At 48.8% G+C, this 22,950-nt stretch overlaps 1 protein-coding gene across 3 annotated transcripts; it reads left to right on the top strand.

The window, feature by feature from the left end:
- The first annotated feature begins 483 nt into the window (after window positions 1-483).
- PFKFB3 (6-phosphofructo-2-kinase/fructose-2,6-biphosphatase 3) lies at window positions 484-20,818 on the top strand. 3 transcript variants are annotated; one of them, XM_066318858.1, is made up of 16 exons: window positions 820-1,117; window positions 5,451-5,576; window positions 5,875-5,971; window positions 6,205-6,271; window positions 6,407-6,481; window positions 6,791-6,847; window positions 8,514-8,638; window positions 9,368-9,575; window positions 9,852-9,998; window positions 10,134-10,238; window positions 11,236-11,365; window positions 11,544-11,606; window positions 12,221-12,285; window positions 13,754-13,924; window positions 14,963-14,985; window positions 16,796-17,005. In XM_066318858.1, the coding sequence occupies exons 1-16, from the start codon at window positions 1,039-1,041 to the stop codon at window positions 16,848-16,850; spliced, it is 1,593 nt and encodes a 530-aa protein (XP_066174955.1). In that variant the 5' UTR covers window positions 820-1,038; the 3' UTR covers window positions 16,851-17,005. The 3 variants fall into 3 exon arrangements, with proteins under 3 accessions (XP_066174953.1, XP_066174954.1, XP_066174955.1); XM_066318856.1 differs by lacking the exons at window positions 14,963-14,985; window positions 16,796-17,005 and adding an exon at window positions 17,857-20,818 and having other exon boundaries at window positions 484-1,117; XM_066318857.1 differs by lacking the exons at window positions 13,754-13,924; window positions 14,963-14,985; window positions 16,796-17,005 and adding an exon at window positions 17,857-20,818 and having other exon boundaries at window positions 485-1,117.
- Window positions 20,819-22,950: the final 2,132 nt, after the last annotated feature.

The raw sequence follows: 22,950 nt of genomic DNA, 5'->3' as shown, positions 1-22,950 counted from the left end.
TCCCTGTTTTATTTTCTTAATTAATTTTTAATTAATTACATTTTCCCTCTTTTTATATCTTTCACTCCTTTTTCATTTTTTTTGAAATAGCTGTTTTTAAGTCATTTATCGTCAAGTTTTAATGTCCCCTTTAAAGAAATTAAATTTACATCGTTTTACATCGTTTTCCCTCGTTGATCGAAAAGACGCGAGAAGTTAAATAGGGCATTTATTTAATCATAAATATTTTAGTTTGGGGGGTCCCCAAATTCCCCGGTTCTGGGGGGGGTCGGTGCCGCGTCCCCTCCGCGGAACAAAGCGCGTCCTTTGTCCGCGCTGCAGTGCGGGCGGCGGGCGGCAGGGGGCAGCAGGGGCCGCGCCGACATCGCCCCTTCAGCCTCCTCCTCCTCCTCCTCCTCCTGCCCATTCTGCCCATCCTCCTCCGCCCCCCCGCGCCCCGCCCCGGAGGCGGTCCCGGCCTGCCGGGATACAAATAGGCGGCCCGGCAGCTGCCGGCACATCGTGAGCGGAGCCGGATAGAGCAGAAGCGTGGATTGTAGCACCGCTCCTTTCCCGGCTGTCTCGCGTGGAGATTCTCCTGCTTTTCTTCTCTTGTTATTTTTTTTTTTCGATTTAAACGGGAAGATAATTTTTATTTATTCTTTTTTTAAAATATCCGTATTTTTTTTCACTCCGCTTCCCATCGCGGTTCGCGGCGGGGCTCGCCTTCGCTCCCTTCCCGGCGCGCAGCGGCTGCGCTGGGGCCGTTCCTGCCCGGCTTTGTGCCCTGCAGACCCGGCCCTCCTCTTCCTCCTCCTCCTCCCCCTCCTGCCGTAAAACCTTCACGAGGCTCGGAGTAGCATCCGAAATCGCGGCAGCCGCTCGCCCAAACCGCCGACTGCAACAAAACCCCTTTTTATTTTATTTTATTTTATTTTATTTTATTTTATTCGTCTATTTCCCCCACCTCCTTCCCCCTTCCCCTTTTCCATTTCTCCTCCTCCCTCCCGCAAACGCATCAAGGTGGACGCGGAGCGCAAAAAGACCTTTGTTTTAAAAATGCCCATGGAGCTGACGCAAAGCCGCATCCAGAAGATTTGGCTTCCCAATGACAACCGCCCGGCGCTGCCCCGCCGATGTGAGTACCGGGCACGGCAGCGTCCCGGAGGGATTTGGGATCGGCATGGAGGGATGGGATGGGTGGGAAGCTCTCCCCTCTCTCTCTGCGCAGCGCGGCGGGGCTCTTTGCAGCATCCCTGCAGCATCCCTCCTCCTCGGCGTGCCCCAGCATCCCGGCGGTGCCCGCATCCCTCCCGCTGCCATCCCGTGACTCACTGGCAGCGGGAGGAAGGTGCAGCCGTCACATGGCCCCGGCCCAGCGGAGGATGCGGGGAGGTGCCGCCACACGCGTGGCCCCATTTCCACTCTCCGCTCCCAGCCCCGGGATTAAAAGGAAAAGGCAGCAGGATGTTCACCTCGCGCCCGGGGCGTCAGCTTAGATGGGATTTTCGCGGTGTCAAGCGGCTCGCTTGGGGATTTATTAATGGCAGAATCATGAATGGTTCAGGTTGGAAGGGACCGTGGAGATAATCTCGTTCCACAACTCTCCCGCCATGTGACAGGAGACCTTCCACTAGACCAGCTTGCTCCAAACCCCGTCCAATTAGTGTGTCCCAAAAAAAAAAATTTTTTTTGGAGGTGGCGGGAGGATTAGGGCAATGGATTTAAGGGAAAAAGAAAAACTCCAACCAAACACCAGCCATGTGCACTTCACCATTTAACCTTGTGGGGATGAGATGGGAAGCAGGTGGAGGGGAAAGCAGAAATTAGTGCTGAGACTTCTGCAGTGGATTCCCCTTGTGTCTGAAGCTCGGAATAGATGAATGTTTGGGTCAGCCCGGTGTTATTATAAATCAAATCTTGACTCGAGCTCAGAAAGCAGCTCTTTGAAGTCACTCACCAGCTACACTGACAAGCTGCCAGCTGTGCGACTCCTAACTAAATGAGCGGCGCAGGAATGTGCGGAGCCGGGATTGAGGGGGTGGCACTCGCAGCCTTGGCCAGCGATGGAAGTGGCTTGGGTGAATCAGTCTTTCTAATGCTTGCCTTCATCAGGCTTTTAAAGTCGCTTCCGATGTTTGTTTACCTTGGCCGGAAACTTTTCCCTTCTAAATAATTATAATATTTTTTTAAAAATATATAAGATATCCTATGAAGTTGACAGATGCTGTTGCCCGCGGCTGTGGGTCAGGCAGCCTGGAGCAGATGTTGGGATGCTCAGCCTGTGCCTGCCAAGGGCAGCTCTGCAGCGGGAGCTGCCGAGGAAATGGATTTCAGCAACAGGCTGCACATGTGGGTAGCCAAGGGGCTTTGCTTGGAGTGGGGTAAAACGTCTCCCGGCTTAATGCTTCGCACGTGTGTCCCTGTGGCTGGATTTTTCTCAAGGACTGGCACCTCTGAAAGAAATCCCTTGTGCATGCAGTGGTTTTTTTTGCCACTTCATTCACCTGGTTTCTCAGAGAGCTCCCTCTTGGTAGCGGAAAAAAAACCCCCTCACATATTTAATATATTGAGTCACCGAGGGACTTATTAATAACATAATGTGGCTTCTTAATTGTTTTTTCTTGGTGTGGGAACAAGCCACGCTAATCGCTGTGCAATGCGAGAAGAGGAATTTTTAGGGATGGTTTTTTTTTTTTTTTTTTTTTTTAGCTTTTTTTAAACTCAAGGTATTTTAAACGCGAGGTGCTGTTAAATTCCTCAGCAGCGACAAAAAAAAAAAAAAAAAAAAAAAAGGCGAGGGATGCAAAGCCGGGTGGGAACGGAGGGATAACGGAGACCGTGATGCCGGGAGGGAGCGGACGCATCCCCGGGAGCATCCTCTTGGAAGGACGCTCCTCGGATATGAAGAAATGAGTCCGATTGTGGGACCGCCGGTCCAGGGGAGGCTGCGGTGATTCCTTCAGCTGGCCTTTCGACGGCGATCCATTAAATTGCTGTCACGCCGCACGTCTCTCACGTAGGGGCTGGGAAAGTGGAGCCGTCGAAGGCGCTGGCTGGGCAGAGCCCGGAGAGGGGAGGAGGATGCTCCGGGAGGGAAGGGGCTGCCGCTGTCTCTCTCCATTCTCTCGCTGCTTTTTTCCCGTCCCTGCGGCTCGGTTGGGAGTGGGAACACACGCCGGGGATGTGCGCGTTCGTCACCGGGTGTCGGGGCGATCGCGGCTCCACGTGTGCGGGCGGAATCAGGCGTCCGGGAAAGTGTTGGAATTGCGGCGGGGGAAAAGGCTGGGAAAGGGGGAATAGGACTAACAGAACGTGCGGTCTGGGCTTGGGAGGTTTTGGGGCATGAGGAGACAGTAAAAATGCCTGAAGTGGGGAGGTGGCTGTTTTATCCGACTTTTTATAGAAGAAAATTTCCTTTTTTTTTTTTTTTTTCTTTTTTTTTCCCCCTCCTTCCCTTTACCCACTGGTGAAATAGACTTTCTTGCAAATAGCAAAGGTGATGAGCTCCTTCTAAATAGCCTCTGATTGAGCCTGAAAGTCAGTCCCTGCCCTTGACTTACCTGGCTAGATGTTGATAAGGAGTAATGAATATGGATTGAAATCCCTGATAGCTTCCCAGCAGTGGTGAAAAGAAATGATGAATGAGGTCTTTGTGAAAGATTGGGAGCAAAACACTGGCTTCTGTTTCATCCCTGATGCAAAGTTTCCCGGAGACTTTTGGTTTGGGCTCAGATTCCTTATGAAAAGTTGCTCACTGATGCCATGATGTTTTGGGAGGTGCTTCCCAGGTGCTGTTCAATTGTCCAAGGACAGCAAAAACTGGGGGGAGATTCCTGAATTCGGGGTGCCTAACTTGCAGCACCCTTTGCAGGTGACACGTGTGGCCACACAGTGCCAGCCCTGGGGCTGTCACAGCTGTCTGGAGCCACAGAGACATGAACAGTACCCAGCATTGTCCCTTTACTCTTGGAGTGCTATTTAATGACCCCAAATCCTCTTGGCTCTGCTCTTTGAGATTCTTTTGTCCACTGGCAGGTAGGGAAAGGAGGAGTTTCCTTATTCAGGTATTATTCCTTCCTCCTCCCTTTATCTAATACGTGTGTGGGTTTTGTGTAAAACAGATTTGCACTCAAAGCTTGGATGAGGATGTCAGATTGTTGGAGGGGGGGAAAGTATTTTTCTGGGTATGTTGCACAGCTCCAGCACAGAAAATTGGCACTTGATGCCAAAATTTTTGGAAGCTACCCTGGGATTTTGAAATTCAGCACTGAGGGGGACAGGTTGCACAAAGGGAGTGAGTGTGAGGGCAGCTCCAGCCTGGGGAATGTGAAATTTATGAAACAGAAGATAGAGAAAATGCACTTTAGGCAGTTTTTAATCTCTTGCCTGCTGAGTTTGCTTTGGTGAGAAACTTAGGAAGATGATGGGTGGCTCTTCTCTGCCATCTGGGTACCAGTGCCATAACTCTTCCTTGTGGCTTTAATTTGGTTTCTCCAGCTGCTGGATTTATTTCTTTTCTTAGAAAGGGAAGGTAACCCCAGGTACTTTGCATATTCTGTGAGTACCCCTCACTTTGTTTGCCCTTTCCAGATCCACACTGACAAAAACCTGGGAGCCCTTGGCATCCCCTGGTCCCACCTTCAGGCAGCTGTGACAGGCAGGCAGAGCTCTCCACCCAGGCCATAATTAAGTTGGGTTTTATGGCTCTGCCACCAGCCACTCACTCCCTGCATTCCTTTCCTATGAGGTCTCTGGGCTCACCGGGTGGGTGAGAAATCCCCTGCAGGGTCCCATCTGTCCTGCAAATGCTGCCTCTGGATTTTCTTTCCAGCTGTTTGTCATGGACCCTCTTCGCCACAAAAAAAGAATGCAACAAAAAAAAACCCAAAAAAACAACAACAAAATAAAAACACCCCAAACCAACAACTAGCTTGGGTTTATGAGGAAAAAACGGCATAAATCACTTGGATATCTGCTTTTAAATGCTGGTGGTTCTGTGGTTCTCTTGCCTTGTTTGTCTTCAGAAAATCCAGTTAGTTGATTGTGTGTCAGCTAAAACTCTAGTCAGAGATTTCTGTGGGTGAAGATCTTGGACCAGACCTGGTATTTCAGTGCAGGCACTGCTGCAGGGATGGGTCCAAAGTCCTTGGCTATTCTTGATCTTTTCATGGAATTGGCTGAGCCATTGGAGTGTAAAGTTGTGCTTGCCTTGATTTTTAACTTTTTTAAAAATTATTTTTTATTTTGGTTGTAAGTGAGGAAACCAAGGCACAGAGGCTCTCCAGGGAGCCTGGGCCAGCTGCTGGCTCCTTGCCTACTTTGCACCCATCAGGGTGTTCTTGCTGTGGCTTTCAGGTTTCCTTCAGCTGCTGAAGGACTTGGAAGAAGTCTGGATAAAAACAAGTCCTTGTGGGGTTGATGCAGGACGAGCTGGAGAATTAACAGCTCCTGTTCTTTTTTCCTTGCAGCCTGTGGGCCTCAGCTTGCCAATTCCCCCACTGTGATAGTGATGGTTGGCCTCCCCGCCCGTGGCAAGACCTACATCTCCAAGAAGCTGACTCGCTACCTCAACTGGATTGGTGTCCCCACAAAAGGTGAGGCTTGCACTGACTTCCAGAAGGTCTGGTCCTCAGGAATTCCTCTAGATCAGTGCTTTGAGAGATGGGAAGTAGTGGTGGATGCTTCCAAGATACCACAGGCCAAATATCTGTGTTTTCACACCCTGCTGCAGCCTAGTTTCTCCTTCACTTTGAACACCAAGGGATGCCTTGAACCTTTTGCTCTGAGGATGTAATTTCTTGGGCTTGGCTTGCTTTAATAACTGCAGAAGCTGCACAACTAAGTCGTGTCTCTCATTTTGATGTGTTTTTTTTCTTTGCTTTTCCCACGTAGTTTTCAACGTTGGGGAGTATCGGCGTGAGGCCGTGAAGCATTACAGCTCCTATGACTTCTTCAGGCCTGACAACGAGGAAGCCATGAAAGTCAGGAGGTGAGTGTGGACATCCCTTCCCTGACCCCAGAGGGTGTTGAAGCCCGTGGCTGGCAGCACAGTTATCCACTTTGGGAGTGATGAACTGAGAAGTTGGGCTCTGAGTTTCCCCTGGATTTGAATTTCCCCTGCCTGCTCAAGGAGGGTTCTGAGAGCTCAGAAATTGAATCTGTACAGGATTCACACCACACCCAGAGGACATGAGGGCCACATATCTGTCCCCTCTTTTGCAGGCAATGTGCCTTGGCTGCCCTGAGGGATGTGAAGCTGTACCTGACGGAGGAGGCCGGGCAGATTGCGGTGAGCTCCCAGATGTGCTCTGGGGTTTGGCAGCTGTGCCAGCCCCAAAGGCCCTCTGCAGTCCCTTCTCTGAGGAGGGCCTCACTGGGAAACCAGGCCATTGTGGTGCTGATTGAGGTCTTTTGTTTTTTAAAGGTTTTTGATGCCACCAATACCACGAGGGAGAGGAGAGGGATGATCCTAAACTTTGCCAAAGAGAATGGATTCAAGGTTGGTGCCATGGGGCTGATGCCTGCTTTGTGAAGTCCACTGTAGCGTAGAGTTGGTTTATCTTCTTTCATTCATGTGTTATCCTCATGCTGTTCTTCCTGTGGGAGGGAGATTTCACCACTGGGTTTGATTAAAATATGGAACTGTTCCTTCATTCCCTGTACTGAGCCTTGGGGAAGGAAACAATGGGAGTGGGGCAGAGGGAGAGCTCTCTGGTCAAGCAGGGAGGAGGTTGGCTTGAGCAAGGAGCTGGCTGAATGTCACAAACCTCGTTGGTGGCTTTCAGCTGAGCTTTGCTTTGCTTCACAGGTGTTCTTCATTGAATCTGTCTGCAATGATCCCAACGTAGTCGCCACCAACGTTATGGTAAGTGTGGAACTGGTGGAAGTGTCCTGCTTTTGCTTTCCCTCCATAGAGAGGTAGGAATGGCATCGCATTCACAAGCTCTGGTCTTCATGGTGGACTTCAACCACCCTGGTGTCTGCTGGAGGGACAGCACAGCATGGCACTGGCAGTCTAGGAGGTTCCTAGGTGTTGATGATTTCCTTCTCCAAGTGAGAGCACCCCTCCTTGTTTGTTCTTCTATGTTGCACCTTGTCACCGACAAGGAGGGGCTGGTGAGGAATGTGAAGCTCCAGGGCAGCCTGGGCTGCAGTGGCTGTGAAGTGAGATGTCAGGAGAGCAGATTTTGGCCTGGAGTACTGTGGGATGAAAAAGCCCAGGAAGAAAGAGGGGCCAAAGAAAAGCCGGTTAATGTTCAAGGATCATCTTCTCCAAGTTCAGCTGTGATGCATTCCCAGCAAAGGAGCAGCTATCAAAAATGCCAGGATGATCAAGGAGCTCCTGGACAAACTCAAGGACAGAAAGGAAGCCTACAGAGAGAGGATGGAAACAAGGACAGGCAGCCTGGGAGGAATACAGAGATTGTCTGAGCAGCCAGGGATTGGGTTAAGAAAGACAAAGCCCTGACCGAACTGGAGGACTTCAGGCTCAGTCTCACATCAGTGTTTGGGAAGATCATGGAGCAGATAATCCTGGAAACTGCTGAGGCACGTGGAAAATTAAAAGGTGATTGGTGACAGCCAGCATGGCTTCACTGGAGAGAAATCATGCTGCCAGCCAGGGTCTGGGGCTGAAGAGTCTCTTTTGCTCCTGCTGGGAGCTGTTGTCCCAGTGACCAGCTTTTTGGGAGGCTGCACACAGCCTTTTCTACAAAAAAATGCTCAGTTGGCTACTTTTTTTTTCTACAAACTGGATTTTTTTTTTTGAGGATTTTAATCCCTTTATATGGAAACTAATGATTGAAGGACAAGGAAATGAGCTCCTAGCTGAGTGTGGGATTTTGCACCACGGGGAACTGCAGATGAATGGTGCTCTCTTAGTGCTGGGATCAGTGTGGAAAACACACCTCAGGCCTGGGATGCTGCCACACGTGTCGATCCATTGTGTCATCCTGTTGGTTTCAGGACTGCTTGTGAAGTTTACCAATGTGTAATGCTGCTGTTCAAACCCAAATCTTCAGGAAAAACACCTGTTAAATTAGTTCAGGCAGGACTTAGTCTGTGAGGGTTGTGGATGTTCACATTGCCCGTTTCCACTGACTTTCAGCCCAACAGCTTGCAGCAAGTAAAGCACAGAAGGGGGTTGAATGTTGCCATCCTCCTGTCCTGCTGCTGAGCTGGGATAAGCATCTTGTCTAAGCTCATGCACTTCCCTTTCTCAGCTTGAATTTGAACCTGATGGGGTTTTTTTTAGCCTTTAGGAAGCTCAGTTTTCCTGCTGTTGAGTGGTGAAGTGCTACCCCAACTTTTAGGAGTGTACTAAATTCTCCTACCTTATGCTTGGTTTTGGGTCTAGTTACCTTATTTTCTGCCCTATGATGAGTGATGACAATAAAGAAGTCATCACTTGGTTTCAGCTAATCACTGGATCCTGGCAGGACTTTGAAATTCCAGATTAGCATTGTCTGGCTTGGAAAGCTTCCTAACCTCTCCTTGTGGCATGTTGTTTTTTTTTTTTTTTTCTGTTGCAGGAAGTTAAATTGTCCAGCCCAGATTACCGGGACTGTAATTCCACCGATGCCATGGAGGATTTCATGAAGAGGATCAATTGTTACCAAGCCAGCTACCAGCCCCTTGACCCTGATGACTATGACAGGTATGAGACCCTGACTTCTGAGCTGCCTTGAGCACCAGCCCTCTCCCAGGAGAGGAGCAGTGAAGGGTGGAGCTGTATTTCACTGTGTCTTCAAAAGCCTGACTGTGCTAGAATGATTTATGGCCAGGCCTCACCTTGAATTCAAGCTTTTTATATTAAAATGCTGGTTTCCCTAGGCTCTGTGCCAGGGAAATGGACACTGATGCCTTCCCAGGCTCTTCTAAGCTGATTTCAACCTTGTTCTGCAGGCCTAAATACAAAGGCTTTGGGAAAGCACTTGAGTTTGAGTGGTTGAGGTGCTTTTTCATTGTCCCAGTTAAAGGTTTGCTTGGCTGAAACCCCAGGGCTGAGCCAGCCCTGTGGCTTCTGCCTGGTTGTGGTGTGCCTTGGGAGAGCTTTGCTGCCTTGCCTGACTCTGCAGACACCTCCCAACCTCTCTCCACTGCTCACAAACACGTCTGTGTGCCCTGCACGGATTATCCCTGTCCTGCTGATCCCTGTCCTGGGGAGGAGCATGTTCCCTGTTAGTCCTGTTTAATCCTCTTTCCTGCTGCAAGAGGAGGGGTGGCGATTACACTGCTGCTATTCAGCTCTCCGTGAAACTCCCATTACCTGTTGGCTCCCTGCTGGAAATAGCCCGCAGGAAATCCTTTGAGCCGGGTGATTACATGGACAGAGATAACTCACAGGGCTGCTTTTGAGAGTGACTGTGTCTCTGTCTGTCCCCAGGGAACTTTCTCTCATCAAAGTCATCGACGTTGGCCGGCGGTTCCTGGTCAACAGGGTTCAGGATCACATCCAGAGCAGGATTGTTTACTACCTGATGAACATCCACGTCCAGCCCCGCACCATTTACCTCTGTCGGCATGGGGAGAGCGAGTTCAACCTCAAGGGCAGAATTGGAGGGGACTCTGGCCTCTCCAACAGGGGCAAGAAGGTGAGGGAGAAGGAACCTATTCCCCTGTGGCTTCTAAGAGTGCTCTGGCTGTAGTAGGTGCTGTGCCTTGGGTTAAGTGTGTGTTTTAATGGCAAGTGGACTGCTGAGCGTCCATCTGTAGCTCTTGGGGATCAAGGAATGTGTGGCTGCCCTTGCCCTGAGAGCAGAAGGCTCATCTGTCTTCCTATGGAAGACAACACTTACTGGGAAGTAGGGAAAAAGGCCCATTGGGAAGCTATGGGCCAGGAATCAACCTCTCTGTTTTGTGTCCCATAGTTTGCAGTGGCACTGAACAAATTTGTGGAAGAGCAGAACCTGAAGGACCTCAAAATTTGGACCAGCCAGCTAAAGAGGACAATCCAAACAGCAGAAGCTCTCCAGCTGCCCTATGAGCAGTGGAAGGCACTCAATGAAATCGATGCTGTGAGTATCTGTGCAGCCAAAAAAGCTGGATGGGGCTGGTTATTGCTGAACAAGAGCAAGGGAGGTCTGGGGGCTGTGCTGATGCTGTTTGACTTGAGCATGTCCAGTAACCTCGTGATTGTCCTGCCTTGGCAGGGTGTGTGTGAAGAAATGACCTATGAAGAAATCAGGGAGCAACATCCAGAGGAATTTGCTCTGCGTGATCAGGATAAATATTACTACCGTTATCCTTCCGGGGAGGTAGGTCTGCAGGGGCACCTTCAGAGACAGGACTTTTGCTATAAATGTGCCCTTTTCCTCATTCTGTCTTCTGCTCTTGAGTAGAGGAGCAGTGAGAACTCCAAGAAACTAAAATTAGAAGAGATCAGGGCCCATGTTTACTTTACCTTGAGCTCTTGTGAAATCTTGGCATATGAAGATCTCACTAAGAAATACGTCACTTAACAAACAGTCCCACTGACTTTTTATAGAAAATTAGTTGGGAAAGATCTCTGGAGATCCCTAGTCCGACCTCCATCATTGTATCTGCTCACAGATAAAGCAGTTTCTTGCTGCCCCAATTTTCTTTCCTTTGATTTCCAAAAAAAGTATTTTTCACCTTGTTCTCAGTATCATTCCCTAAGGGTTGATGGTAATATCTGTTCTTGGCAGTCTCCTTTCAGGTGTGACACAATGAGGTGAGAACGCACATTAGTTCTGGGTGATACTTAAGGCTGTGAATTGAGCTCATTATCCCCAGATTGAAAGTCATGCACATAGACATTTCAGAAAAATCTTTGGAGACATCCTCATGACTGTATCTAACTGAAGACTGCGTGGGGATATCAGACACCAACTCTGGGTGTTCTTTCTGGCTGCCTGTCAGGTTTTTTTATGAGGCCCTTCAAAACCCTGGCATTTCTCAAGTTGCTTCAGACTTCTCAGGATTTGGAAATCCTGTAGAAAATCAAATATTAATATGTGGGAGAGGCTCTATCTTCAAAGCCCTTGTAGCTTACCTTAATTGTTGATTCTCCAGGACTGAGCTGTGATTCACTGAGATGTGAATGGCTCCTTCTCTGACAGAAGAATTAGAAGTCCCAGAGTACCCTGAGGATGAGGATTTACTTGTTTTTAGCACTTTGTTGGTTTACTCAGAGGCATGAAATCAGGAGGCGTACCAAGACCAGGAATGTTGTTTCTTTGGGATGCTCATTGCATTGACTCCATGCCTCATCTCCTTTCCCTTCTGTCCCAGTCCTACCAAGACCTGGTGCAGCGCCTGGAGCCAGTCATCATGGAGCTGGAGAGGCAAGAGAATGTCCTTGTCATCTGCCACCAGGCTGTCATGCGCTGTCTCCTGGCCTATTTCCTGGACAAGAGTGCAGGTGAGTTCCCTGTCCCTGGGAAGGGGATTGGCCCTGCTGGAGGAGGAATGATGGATACAGCCCTGGGGAGGTCATGTTCACATCCTGGAGTGTGCATCTCTTTGGTGTGGGATGAAGGTGTCTGGGCCTGCCTTTGGAGAGGAGGTGGGATAACCCTCCTGCTTTGCTGTCTCTGCAGATGAAATGCCCTACCTGAAATGTCCCCTGCACACGGTGTTGAAGCTGACCCCAGTAGCCTATGGTGAGTGAGACCTTCCTAAACATGCCAGGGGGGTTGACTTGTACCTCTTCCTGATGCCTTGGGAGGGCTGACCTGGAACAGAGACTGCACAGAGCTAGAAAATAAAGTAGATATTTATTGAAAGGCTTTTAAGGGTACACCTTGGGCAGGCCAAGAGCCTGACCAGGGCTACACCCAGGGTGGATTTAAAATGGTCACAAAATGGCTGACTGGTCATGAGGTCTTACTCTTTTATCAATTTGGGCCCTATATTTGCATATAGGGGTTTAATTGTCCAATTAAAGCTTCAGGTTGTGAGGTCCCATCCTTCTTGTTTCTCTCTTCAGCCCACCCTTGTTTGTGCTTTGGGCCTGAAAGTTGTCCTTGGCCCTCAAGAGGGAAAGGATTTGTTTTGTCTCCCTGCTCTGTGAAAAGAGCTGACTAACACTTAATGTGACGCCCAGAACTGCACCCCTGGGCAGCACAGAGTCTGAAAAATATGAAAGCTAAAACTTAAGGCATCACTCCTGGATCCAGGCTGTCTGGGAGAAAAGCAGGGATCTGTGGTGGGACACTTAATAACATCCTGTGACTGCTGGACTTGCTGATCTGTCTCTTTGTGCTCCTTTCTGCAGGCTGCCGAGTAGAATCCATCTCACTGAACATTGAAGCAGTCAACACGCACAGAGACCGGCCAGAGGTGAGTGTTGCTTTTCCCTGGAGCTGTCCTTTGGTGTCCCCCTCCTCTCCCCTGTGGTCAGCTGGCAGTGGGAATGCCTGGAGTAGGCGTGGGGAGATTGCTCATCTGGGTGCTTGGAAGTGGTGCTGGAAGACCCAGAGCATCAGATATGCTCTTGCTTTGCAAAGTTGTGGCCAGCTGAGGATTTTCCAAGGGAAAAGGACTGTTGCATGTTCCTGCTTCCTGGTGTGTTTGCTCAGGGAAAACTCCTCCCTGGTCTCTGACTTTCACCTGCATGGTCATTCCCTTGCCTGAGCAGGGAGTGGAGCTGTGGTTGGAGAAGGTGACTTCTCCCAGGTCTCCCAGTTGGCTGGCAGAGCCTGGGCTCAATGCTTGCCCTACATCTGCCTCTGAGGGTCTTTTTCCTGGTATGCCCATGGCTCTCTGTCATTCTGCAGGGTGGGAGGTGACAGTGCTGGACCAGGGATGCTCTGTGGAGGAGACCCCACTCTGTGGAGAAAAATTCCTGTAAGGTTGGGTGTATCTGCCAAGTGCTCCACTGGAGCTCAGAGGCCAAAACAGGAGGATGCCAACTTGGTGTCAGGGCTGGGCCACAGGGACTCTGGCAGCACCCATGTCCCAAAATGCTGGAACATTTCCAACTTGTGCTTAGGAGTGGTGATGCTGACCAGTTGGGGCTGTCCCCTTTTGGCCCACATCTCCTTTCCTTTGCTTTCTCTGTCAGGTGGCAGCACCTGAGCCACGTGTCCCACCCCACAGCTGTAGGGGGGAAGCCAATCCTTCCCCCTGCATGGGGCTGTTGATGCCCTGCTTTGCCATCCTCTCTGGGGATGGCAGCAAGGCATTGGGTAGGACAGGGTGGGACATGGGCCAAGTGCTTTGGGTGCCCCTGCTCAGCTTTGCCTCCATCCCTCCTGGCTTGAGTTGGAGCTTGGTGCGGTGCCAACCCTCGCTGGCTGCTCTGCTCCCATTCCCCAAGTCTTCCTGATCAGCCTGGGCTGGGTCATCTTCCCTCTTGTTGCTTTCACTCCTCTCTCTGGGTGGAGGGATGAGCTTCGAGGAGGAGACCGATGGGCACCCCTGTGTCATGCAGAGTCGGCTTGATTGCTGCTGGGTATATTCAGCTATCTGTAGTTTTTTTTGTCAGCTGAGACTCAGATGAGGTGAAAATCTGTCTCATATCTGAGTGCAGAGCCATTTTTTTTTCTCTCCTCCCTTTCCACACTCTTAAACATTTTGTACCAGGTTTTTTTTTTTTTTTTCATATCCATAGCCTTTCAGTGCATCCTTTGCTCATTTCCCCTTTCTCTGTGGGGAAAAGCAGAGGCCAGTTTAAGATAAAAAAGAAAACCAAAGCAACTTGCTTCTTTTTTTTTCCCCCTTTTTAACTGTTGCCTTCTTCCTTTTTCTTTATTTCGCTTTATTTTTTTATATTTACTTTGATTTTCTTTGTCTCACTTTAATTTAGGAAGCAAAGAAGGGACCTAACCCGCTCATGAGACGTAATAGCGTTACCCCTCTAGCAAGCCCAGAGCCCACCAAAAAACCTCGCATCAACAGCTTTGAGGAGCATGTGGCTGTTTCTTCTGCCTTGCCAGGCTGTGTTCCTCAGGAAGTGCCCACGCAGATGCCGGGACAAGTTAGTTGAACTCTTCTCCTTTTTTTTTTTTTCTTTCCTTTTTTTTTTTCCTTTTTTTTTTTTTCCTTTTTTTTTTTTTTTTGGTGGTTGTTGTTCTCGTTGTTTTATTGTTGTCCTCCTGTCACTACTGAAGCTGAGGAGCTGCTTGCACTTGGTGTAACCTGTGCTGCTGTCTGAGATGTCTTCCTCCCATGGCTGCTGTCCATCCCTGCCTTGGGTCATTGTTGATCCTCTCTTGGATTTTGAGAGCGTCATGAACTTCCACCAGGCTCTAGGCTGCATTTAGTGTCCTCACCATCCAGCATCAACCTCCTGAGGGGTCTCCTCCCTGGAGTGAGCAGGAACAAAGGGCTTGTGCCTTCCCTCTGGGTGTGCTTGGCTCCGGTATAGACCTGGGCATGGCAATAAATCAGATGCTCTTGTGCTTGTCTTAAGGAGGATCTGCCAAGACTCATATTTGGCTGGAAGGGTCTCCCTCATCCTGGAGCTGTAGGTGAAATAGACCAAAATTGAGTAGAAGGCTCTTGGTGTGGTGAAACGCTGTGGGTAGCTGCCATGCTACTCGTGTCCTCTCCTCTTTCACCCACCCATGAAGGGACATAGGAAGAGAGGCCTTGCTTGCTGCTCACTTCTCCAGGCACAAACCCCTCTCCTAAGCTCACTAAGGAGTCCTATATAATCTATAGGAGCCTTAGCCATGCTACCCTTCCCACCAGCTGCCTGTTGGATCTCGCTGTCTTGCCCAGCCCCTTTCCCTGTTGTCTGTGTTGGTGTGATGTCCTTTCTCCCCTCCTTGACCAGATCCCAGCCAGGTTAGGAATGGCTCTGTGCTCCCCCACTGCTCTGCTTGGTTGCTGCTTTGCATGAGCCTTCCAGGACAGCTGGCTCTGTTTCAGCTTCCAGGGCTCTGGTTGAGCCTCACAAGAAACCTTTTGCCAGTTCTGACTGCCCGGTGCCCCTCGCTGCTGTCCACTGTCCTCTGCCCAGTGTGGCACAGAGTTACTGACACCTCTCTCTGTTCTCTCTGTCTCTCTGCAGCCTTTACTAGGGAAGGCATGCCTGTAAGTACCTTCTTGCGTCTTATTCCCCTTCCAACCTTTTTTTTTCCCATGTCTCTTGCCATCCCGCTGGGTTGTTTTGTTGTTGCAAAATCCAGACGGGGTGTGGATTTCCTGGAGTTAATGTTTTGTTGTTTTGGAGGGGGAATTGTTTTAGGAAAGGTAAAGAGGAGACTCTGGGTGCTGGTTTGTATCCTAGCTTGATGAAATGTCTTGATTTTGTTGTGAAAGATTATCACTTTCTCTCTGGTGCCTATGGTCAATGTTGTTGAGTTTTCCTGGAGTTTTCTCCTCTGTGATAGCACATTGTACTGTAGGTGAGAGAGCTGGGTGCTCTGTCCTTCCTGAGAGCTCTGAGTTGTCTGTGAGTGATGGCACCAGAGAGGTATCTGAGAAGCTTCTGACCTTCTCAGGAATGTGTTTTCTGGAGCTGGATGATCCTGGGACCAGTCATCAGTTCTGCAAACTTGGGTTTTGGAAACAGTCAGCCTAGATGTTGTGGGCAGAGTGAATAGAAATTGTTAAGAAAGCAAAACAGCTTGAGCATTTGATACACTAATTCTGAATAGTCAAGCCTCTGGCAGTTTGGCTTAGTGCTGTTAAATCCCTGAGGAACAGGACAGCTCCTGGATAAATTTGAAGCCTTTAGACCTAATTAATATTACCTTGCGTTCAGAGCAGCAGTTCTTGATAGGTACTCAGATGTTTTCTCAAAGACTGGAAGATGTAGTCTCAAAGACTGGGAAGACTTTGGGGCTCAGCTGATACTGGGTAATGTCCAGGGGGTCTTTTTGCCCTTTGAGGGCCAGTTCAAGTCAGCCTGTGAGCCTCCCTGGCTTGGGTTGTTCTGTGGGCTGAAGATGGAGGGATCTGGTCTAACATGGCCAGGCCAGAGCTCAACCCTGCTTGTGTGTAGCAGCTGTTAAATCTCATATTTCTTCCCCTTTTTAGAGAAAAGGGAGGTTAGGACTGTTGCACTTGGCTTTGCTGGTGGGTGGGTTGGGTGAGTGTAGAGGTTGGGTTGCTCAGCATGGCCTGCATGCCTGTGATCCTTCCCTTGCTGCTCAAGGCCTCTAAAAACCCCTGATGAAATCTGATCCTCTTGGGTTGCTCTGGAAGCATTTTAGTTTTTCTCCATCCTTCCCTCCACCATTTTCACGTCTGTATTGTACCAAAAGGCACTGCATGCCTTGGTGCTAGCTGGGACACTGAAAACACACTCTGTTGTTGAGTTTGGGAGATGGATGTGTCAGATTTTGCTGGAGCAGGCAGTGATGGTTGCCCATGCCAGCTGTAGGCTGGCAGCAGCAAGTTTAAAACCTCCAGCTGCTGGGAGCCTGTCTCCACCTCCTAGTGTGGAATTTAAAGGCTGCTTTTGTGGGACCCATGAGGACATGCCAAAGCCAGGGCTTGGTGACATTCACACTGCTGTTAGCTCTGGGAGGCTGCTGTCTTGTACATTGGTTTGGTCCCTCACTGTCACCACCTGTATGGGGCTGGGGAGGTGGAAGGTCCCTCCTGCACAACTTGCATCATGGGCCTGGGTTGGTAGTGGGACCTTCCCTGCATCAGCCCTCACTGTTGGGGTCTTGCCCCCCATCCAGGAGGACCAGGGGATACCTGGAGAGGCTGGGGACATGGCTGAGTACCTCAGGGTCCTCCTGGCTGCGGGATTGAGCTGACTGGGGGTCGTGAGACTTACCTGGCTTGATGATTTCTTTTCCTTTTGCTTGGTTTGTGATCTGAAGTGCACTTTTGAACAGTCACCTGATCCCTTCCCTTCTTCTCCCCTTCACTTTTCATGCTTAAAAAGAAGACCCGTTTGTCACTTTCTCAAAGTTTTCTCTTTGCTAATATTTCCAAGGTAAATGGCTGTGGTGCATGTGGCTTTTCCTAACCCTCCTCCTGTCTCCTTAGATAACAGAGAGAACAGCTCAGCCCATTCTGCCTCGTAGCCTGGCTGGGATTCCTGGTGCTTGTAAGAGGCAGCTTAGGTAGTAAAAGCATTAAAAAAAACAACAACAAAAAAAAACCAAACAAAAGATCCCCAAAAACAAACAAACAAAAAACCCTCCCAAAAAAAATCGAATCCTTCCTAGCTGTTTTCTAGTCCTTTTTTTTTTTTCCCCTACCTTGTTTCATGTAGTTCTGTGAGTTGGGAAATGTCCTTGTGGTCCCCTGGGCTTCTCCTGGAGCAGGTGCTCCCCTTGGGGCTGGTCCTGCTTGTGTTTAGCTGGTTGTCTCTGGTTTTGTGGTCCTCACCACACGCTGGTGGGTACCCATTGTCGTCTCTCTGTACCAGAGCTGTGTCTGGAGCATCTCTTGGGCCCATGAAACCTCATGGGGTGTCACCAGGGGAGTTGCGCTGCTGCTCTACCACTGATGGTGGCCAGTCCTTGGCATGGCCAGTGGGAGCTGCCTGCTCTTGGCATTGCCAAGGATGGACAAACAATGACCTCATCCTTGGCAGGCAGGGGGGACACTGCCCACCCTCAAGGGGAGCAAAAGAGATGTTAAATTGGGCTCCTTTAATGAGCACTGTGGTCCCATTACCTTGGAACCACAAAAAGCTGCAGGGTGGGGTAGGAGGGGTTGCCTGGGGTTTAGCTCAGTTTTTTAGGGGTATCTAAATTCTAACCCTGTAATTAAAGCCAGGCAATGCTTGAGGAGGGGGTGAGTAGTGAGTCAGTGCCCTGCCTCTCTCCTCGGGTGGGCAGTGCCCTCTCCTCTGTGGTGGGTGCTTCGTAGTGACCCATGTGTGGCTTTGTTCCTCCTCCTCCTCGTCCCCTTGTTCATGTGTTCCTGGAAGATGCTGCTGGCCTGGAGCCTGACCCCAGCGCATCCCCCAACACCCTCCTTCCCCTCTCGTTGCAGAACATGAACAACTCCCAGAAGCCGTCGTGACTCCATGGGCACCGTCGCGAGGCCGCCGGCGCTGCTGCTGGTGCCGCCAGCTTCTCATCCCATCGCCATTCCCGAAGCTTGCTCCCAATGAACCGGCCCCCTCCGGCTGCGGCCAGCCCGGACCTCGCCCGGCTACACTCACGCTGCCCGTTCATCCGCAAAACCCCGCGCTGCTGAGGGGGAGGGATGCAGGAGAGCTGAGGAGGAGGAAGAGCCCCAGCTCCCTCACCCGGGGTCACCACCAGCTCTTCGGGCTGCAGCGTTTGCTCTCCTCTCCCGGCGTCCTGCTGGGTCATATCGAGCTGTAAAGTGCTTCTGTAGCGCACAGGAGTTTGATTTTCCTCTCTTTCAGTGGTGTTTTTGATCTTCTGTATAGATGATTGGTACCCATCCAGTCTCTGGATGGGGTGTGTATATATATGGATGGTGCGGGGTTAGCAGAAAGATAGGGGGAAAGGGGGGGTGGGTAAAGGGGTTTTGCATTTTTTTTAATTATTATTATTATTAATGTTGTTAATTACTTTTGAATAAGCCCCTAACATGCTGTGCTGCAGTCCCTCTCACACACACTACAACTAAGTCACACATGCCAGCCTGGCTCATGCAGATCTGTGAGTGCCAGGAGAAGCAGCTGTGTGAACTCCTTCATTGCAAGAACTGCTGGGTTTAATAAAAAAACCAACCCATTTTTTCACTTCTTTTTTTTTAATCAACATACCTTAAAGGAGTTTGCCGAGAATGTAGATCTGCTGCTAAAACTGGTTGAAAGCTGCCTGCAGTGCATGAGGAACCATGCCAGCAGGAGCTCAGGTTATGCTTTCATCTTGGGGAGCACCCAGGTGTGGTCTGAGTTCAGGCATGAGCTGAATTTTGGGGAGGCTGAGCACTGTTTGAGGTGCTGTGCTGGTACTTCATCTCCCCTTCCTTCTTTTTTTAGATGGAAGTTGGAGGTATTGGGGAAGGGTTTGGATCCCTAGGCTTAGATGCATTTTGTAGATACAGAGGTCTCATGGAGGTGGCCAGAGGTCTGGAGTCCCTGTCTGACTGCAAAAAACCACAAGAAGGGACAGTTTTGTCTGTATTTTTTTTATTTAATATATACACACATGTGTGTGTATATCTATATACTTAGAAACTGCTTGGTTTTTGCACTTTATTTGTGGCAGAAGCATAACTACTTTATTTTTTTTTTCTGAGTTGTGCCCCTTAACAGGGGAAGCCTGAATATAGGCAACTTTTTCTGTTTGTTTTAAATTGTGTTTTGCATGCTGGGACTACAAAACAGTAGTTACAGTGTTTGACGTGGGGGAAACAGGGTGAGGTCTTGACTGACTCCATCAGCTAACTCTCATAAGATCCCTTGTTGGCAGCCTGTCCTGGGCTGGCAGATAGCAGTTAAAAATGGCAATTAACCACTATTGCTTTGTGTGAAAGTCTGTGGATTTTGGATTTATTTTTTATTTTTTGGGGTTTTGCGTTGGGTTGGGGTTTGTTTTTTGGTTTTGTTGGTGGTTTTTTTTTTTTTCCCTATCACATGCAGCATCTTCTCCATGCCCATCTTGTGGGTGTTTTTTTTGCTGGAGACAGGAGGTGAAAGCAGCCATCCCTCCTGCAGCACTAGGCTGGGGAACTGGAAGTGGAGCAACCCTTTGGATTCATCCTTCCCATGGCTTTCCCCAGTGTCCTGCGTAGGGAACACCATCCCCAAAGATGGGATCAGAGAGGTTTGGTGGATAGATGACTGTCTGAGCATGTGTGTGTGTTTTGGGGGTGGGTTTGGTCTGTTTTTCCTTTGGGAAAAGACGAACCACAGTGCCTCACGCTTCGGCCTCATGCTCGGAGCGGCACCGACAGCGGGAGGGCGCCGGGGCCACGCTCAGCCCCTGTCCCACGGGGGTGACAGTCCTGGCAGTGCCCTGCCTGTGTGAGCTTGTGCATATGTGTATCATATTCCTGTACAGATAAAACAACACTCTACCCTTCCCCCCACTGCTTTATTTCTGTTTAAATAGCCTCATTAAAAGTGGGCTTCTCCCTTCGTGCCCTGGCTGGCATCTGCGCTTTCGGTTTCTCTGCCTTTTAGATAAATGAATGTGTTTTGGGGAGGCCACTCACTCACTTGGCTCTTTTCAGCTTCTTCCTTCGTGGGGGAGTTTTATCTCTCTCCTGCTGCAAAAAGATAAGCCAGCAAATACAAACATGACGTCTGGCTGCCCCGAGATCAATCGTGCACATGTGTAATTGCGCGGATGTTTTGGTGTGTATTTGTGTGTGGGTGTGTATATATATAAATATATATATATATAAAAAACAGGAAAAAAAAAAACCAAAATGGCCCTGAACTTTCATCCTTTAGTAATAATAGATGTCTCAGTAGGTCTTCAAAAACTTGAAATTTGAACATGGTGTTTTCTCCAGGGAAAACTGTCCTGTGAGTTCCTCTTGTGCTGGAGGGGTTGGTGGGATGGTGTCAACCCTGTGCCATCACAACTGCCCCAAAAAACTTGCTGTCCATCTTTTTGGAAAAACAGCCAAGGACTGGGCAGCTGATGCCACAACCAAGGAAGATTGGGAGAGAGGACATGTCAAACCACACCAATGATTTCTTACCCCACTCTTTTTTTTTTTTTTTTTCCCCTCTCTGGTTTGTTTTCCTTTGTGATACTTGAATTTATTTTTTTAATTTTTTGTTGATAGCAAAGCGCTCTTTATTTATTTAATGTATACTGCAAAGCTTGGAGAGAAGGGTGCAGTTACTTGGGATTACTTTTTTTTTTTTTTTTTTTTGATTTGTGGTATGTTAACTACTCTGTATATACATCTGGAATAACTGCCTGATAAAAAGCTGTGCCAGCTTAAAAACAGGGTATGCCTTTCAGAAATTTGTATATTTTGCAGTTGCTGGACCAATAAAATATCTTGTTGAAATACAGATGTGACCTGGTTCTTCCTTGTGTCAGCAATCATGCTCTCAAGCCCTAAGGGTCACCCTATGCTGCCTCACACATGTTCCTATGCCTCATAAATAAAAATTCTCATAAGAGATTGTGGATGCTCCAGGCCTGGAAGTGTTCAAGGCTACGTTGAAAGGGGTTTGGAGCAACCTGGTCTAGTGGAATGTGTTTTTCATTCTAAGAATTCTACAAGTGTTAACACCTACTTAGGCTAAGCAAATGCCACCCAAACTCCATATGCTACTCACTCTTGAGTAGAAAAAGTGATGTACTGGGACTTGTCCTGCCCAGATCTAAATCTAGGCTGCAAATTAGGCAGGGCTAGGCATTTATTCAAACTTAGTCTAGTTCTTGAAATCAGATACCTGGGTGCTGAATGAAGGGCTATCTTTGCCCCTGAAGGCAAGAAAGCAGCAGCTGCCCCCTGCAAGATAAATTCCCTGTAAAGTTGTGTGTAGTTTTTTAATAATTAATTTAATATTAACTAATTGTTCCAGAGAAAAAAGTGGGAGGAGGCAGGGAAATTTGACATGATTTTCTGTATCACAGCTTGGGTGGATGCTGCTTCTGTGATTAGAGGCTTGTCCCACTATAGGAGTTGAATCTCTAAAAGCTTGTGAGGAGCTAGAGGGCTAAAAGGTGCAGAGTGCTGTTCATCCCAGCTCAGCTCTGTCGTTTTACTCCTGCAGCCCTTGCTCTGCTCTCCCCATGGCTGATAGAGCCTCTCAGACATTGCTTTGGGCCAGAGCTTTTCGGGGTGCACAGGGATCATCTCTCTTCTCCCGATTGCTCTGTGCTCTAGGCCCTCTCAGCAAGGAGGGTGTATTCTCATTTTAAGTCTGTTCTCTTATTTTAAGTTCTTTTTCTCATTTTGTTGCCTTTGCACTAATATTTTCTGGGTGGACGTGCTCATCCCTGTGTGCATCCTGAGGGCAGGGAGGCTGTGCTCTCCGGGAAATCCAGTAGCCATAAATTTTTAATTTGCTTTTTTATTTATTTATATATATATATATATATATATATATATTTAACTATTCACTTTAATCTCTAGCAACCTGTCTGTCTCCTTGAACCTGGCGGAGACAAAACACTCGGCTTGTTTTAGGGCGAGGGGCTGTAGCCTTGCAGTCTCCTCACAGGGAGTCCTGCAGGGGCTCTGATAACACCTCCAGCCGGGGTGGGCTGAGGTCACACGAAGCCACAACATCAGTGCGGCTCCCCTGCCCTCCCCTGGGGCTCTTTGGGAGCCGTGATAAAACCTTGTCCTTGTGGGAAGAGCACGGGGGAGAAGGTTTTGCCTCCCTGAGAGTGGCTTTGGGCAGCATTTCCAAGGCTGCTCCGTAAGGAAATCCCACCTCTCCTCCCCCACCCTCCCCAAAAAAATCTGTTCTCCTCTTTTCATGTGCACGATGGGGCTTGTGTCACATCACCCCCAAATAAGGGAGGGGAATCAGTGCCATCCCAGGCTGCATCCTTTATTTTTCATCCATGTGATGCATTTTGTAGCAGCATCCGAGAGAGGACAAGCTCCTCGAGGCAGTGCAGCTTTAAAGGTTACATTCGACAGCAGGAACATTTCCCTGCTCCCAGTCAAGTCCCGTTTTTATTAAAGAAAAATAAAAGGAAAAAATAAAAAAAAAAAAAAAAAAGAGGAATAAACCCCGAGCTCACTGCTGGCAAACAAGGCGAGAGAACTTGTGATGGCTAAAAAAAAAAAATAAAAAGGGCAGACCAGTCACGCTGGCTGACTCAGCTCTGATTGATGGCTCAGGAATGTGTCTGGGATTAACTAAACCACGGGCAAACCTTCACAATGCAACACATCGGATGAAGCACAGCCAGCAGCTCACCTGCCTCGGGCTGGGGAGTTGACTGCCCTCACGTCTGGGATTGGAGGGGATTTTTCTTCTTTTTTATCCATCTGTGAGTAAAAAAAAAAAAAAAAAAAAAAAAAAAAAAAAAAAAAAAAAGAGAGAGAAACGGCTGTTTTCGGGAATTGCTTTGCAAGCGGCTGTAGTAGGAATTATCTGCAATATTTCCAGGTGTCTAGATGCACTTGTGCAGTTTTGCTGCAACCAAAATGTCCTAGGAAGGAATATATTTATGCTGA

Source organism: Sylvia atricapilla, chromosome 5, assembly GCF_009819655.1.
Source record: "Sylvia atricapilla isolate bSylAtr1 chromosome 5, bSylAtr1.pri, whole genome shotgun sequence".
Classification (NCBI taxonomy): Eukaryota; Metazoa; Chordata; class Aves; order Passeriformes; family Sylviidae; genus Sylvia; species Sylvia atricapilla.
The sequence above is the reverse complement of the archived record's forward strand: the minus strand, read 5'-3'. Positions and strand labels throughout refer to the sequence as shown.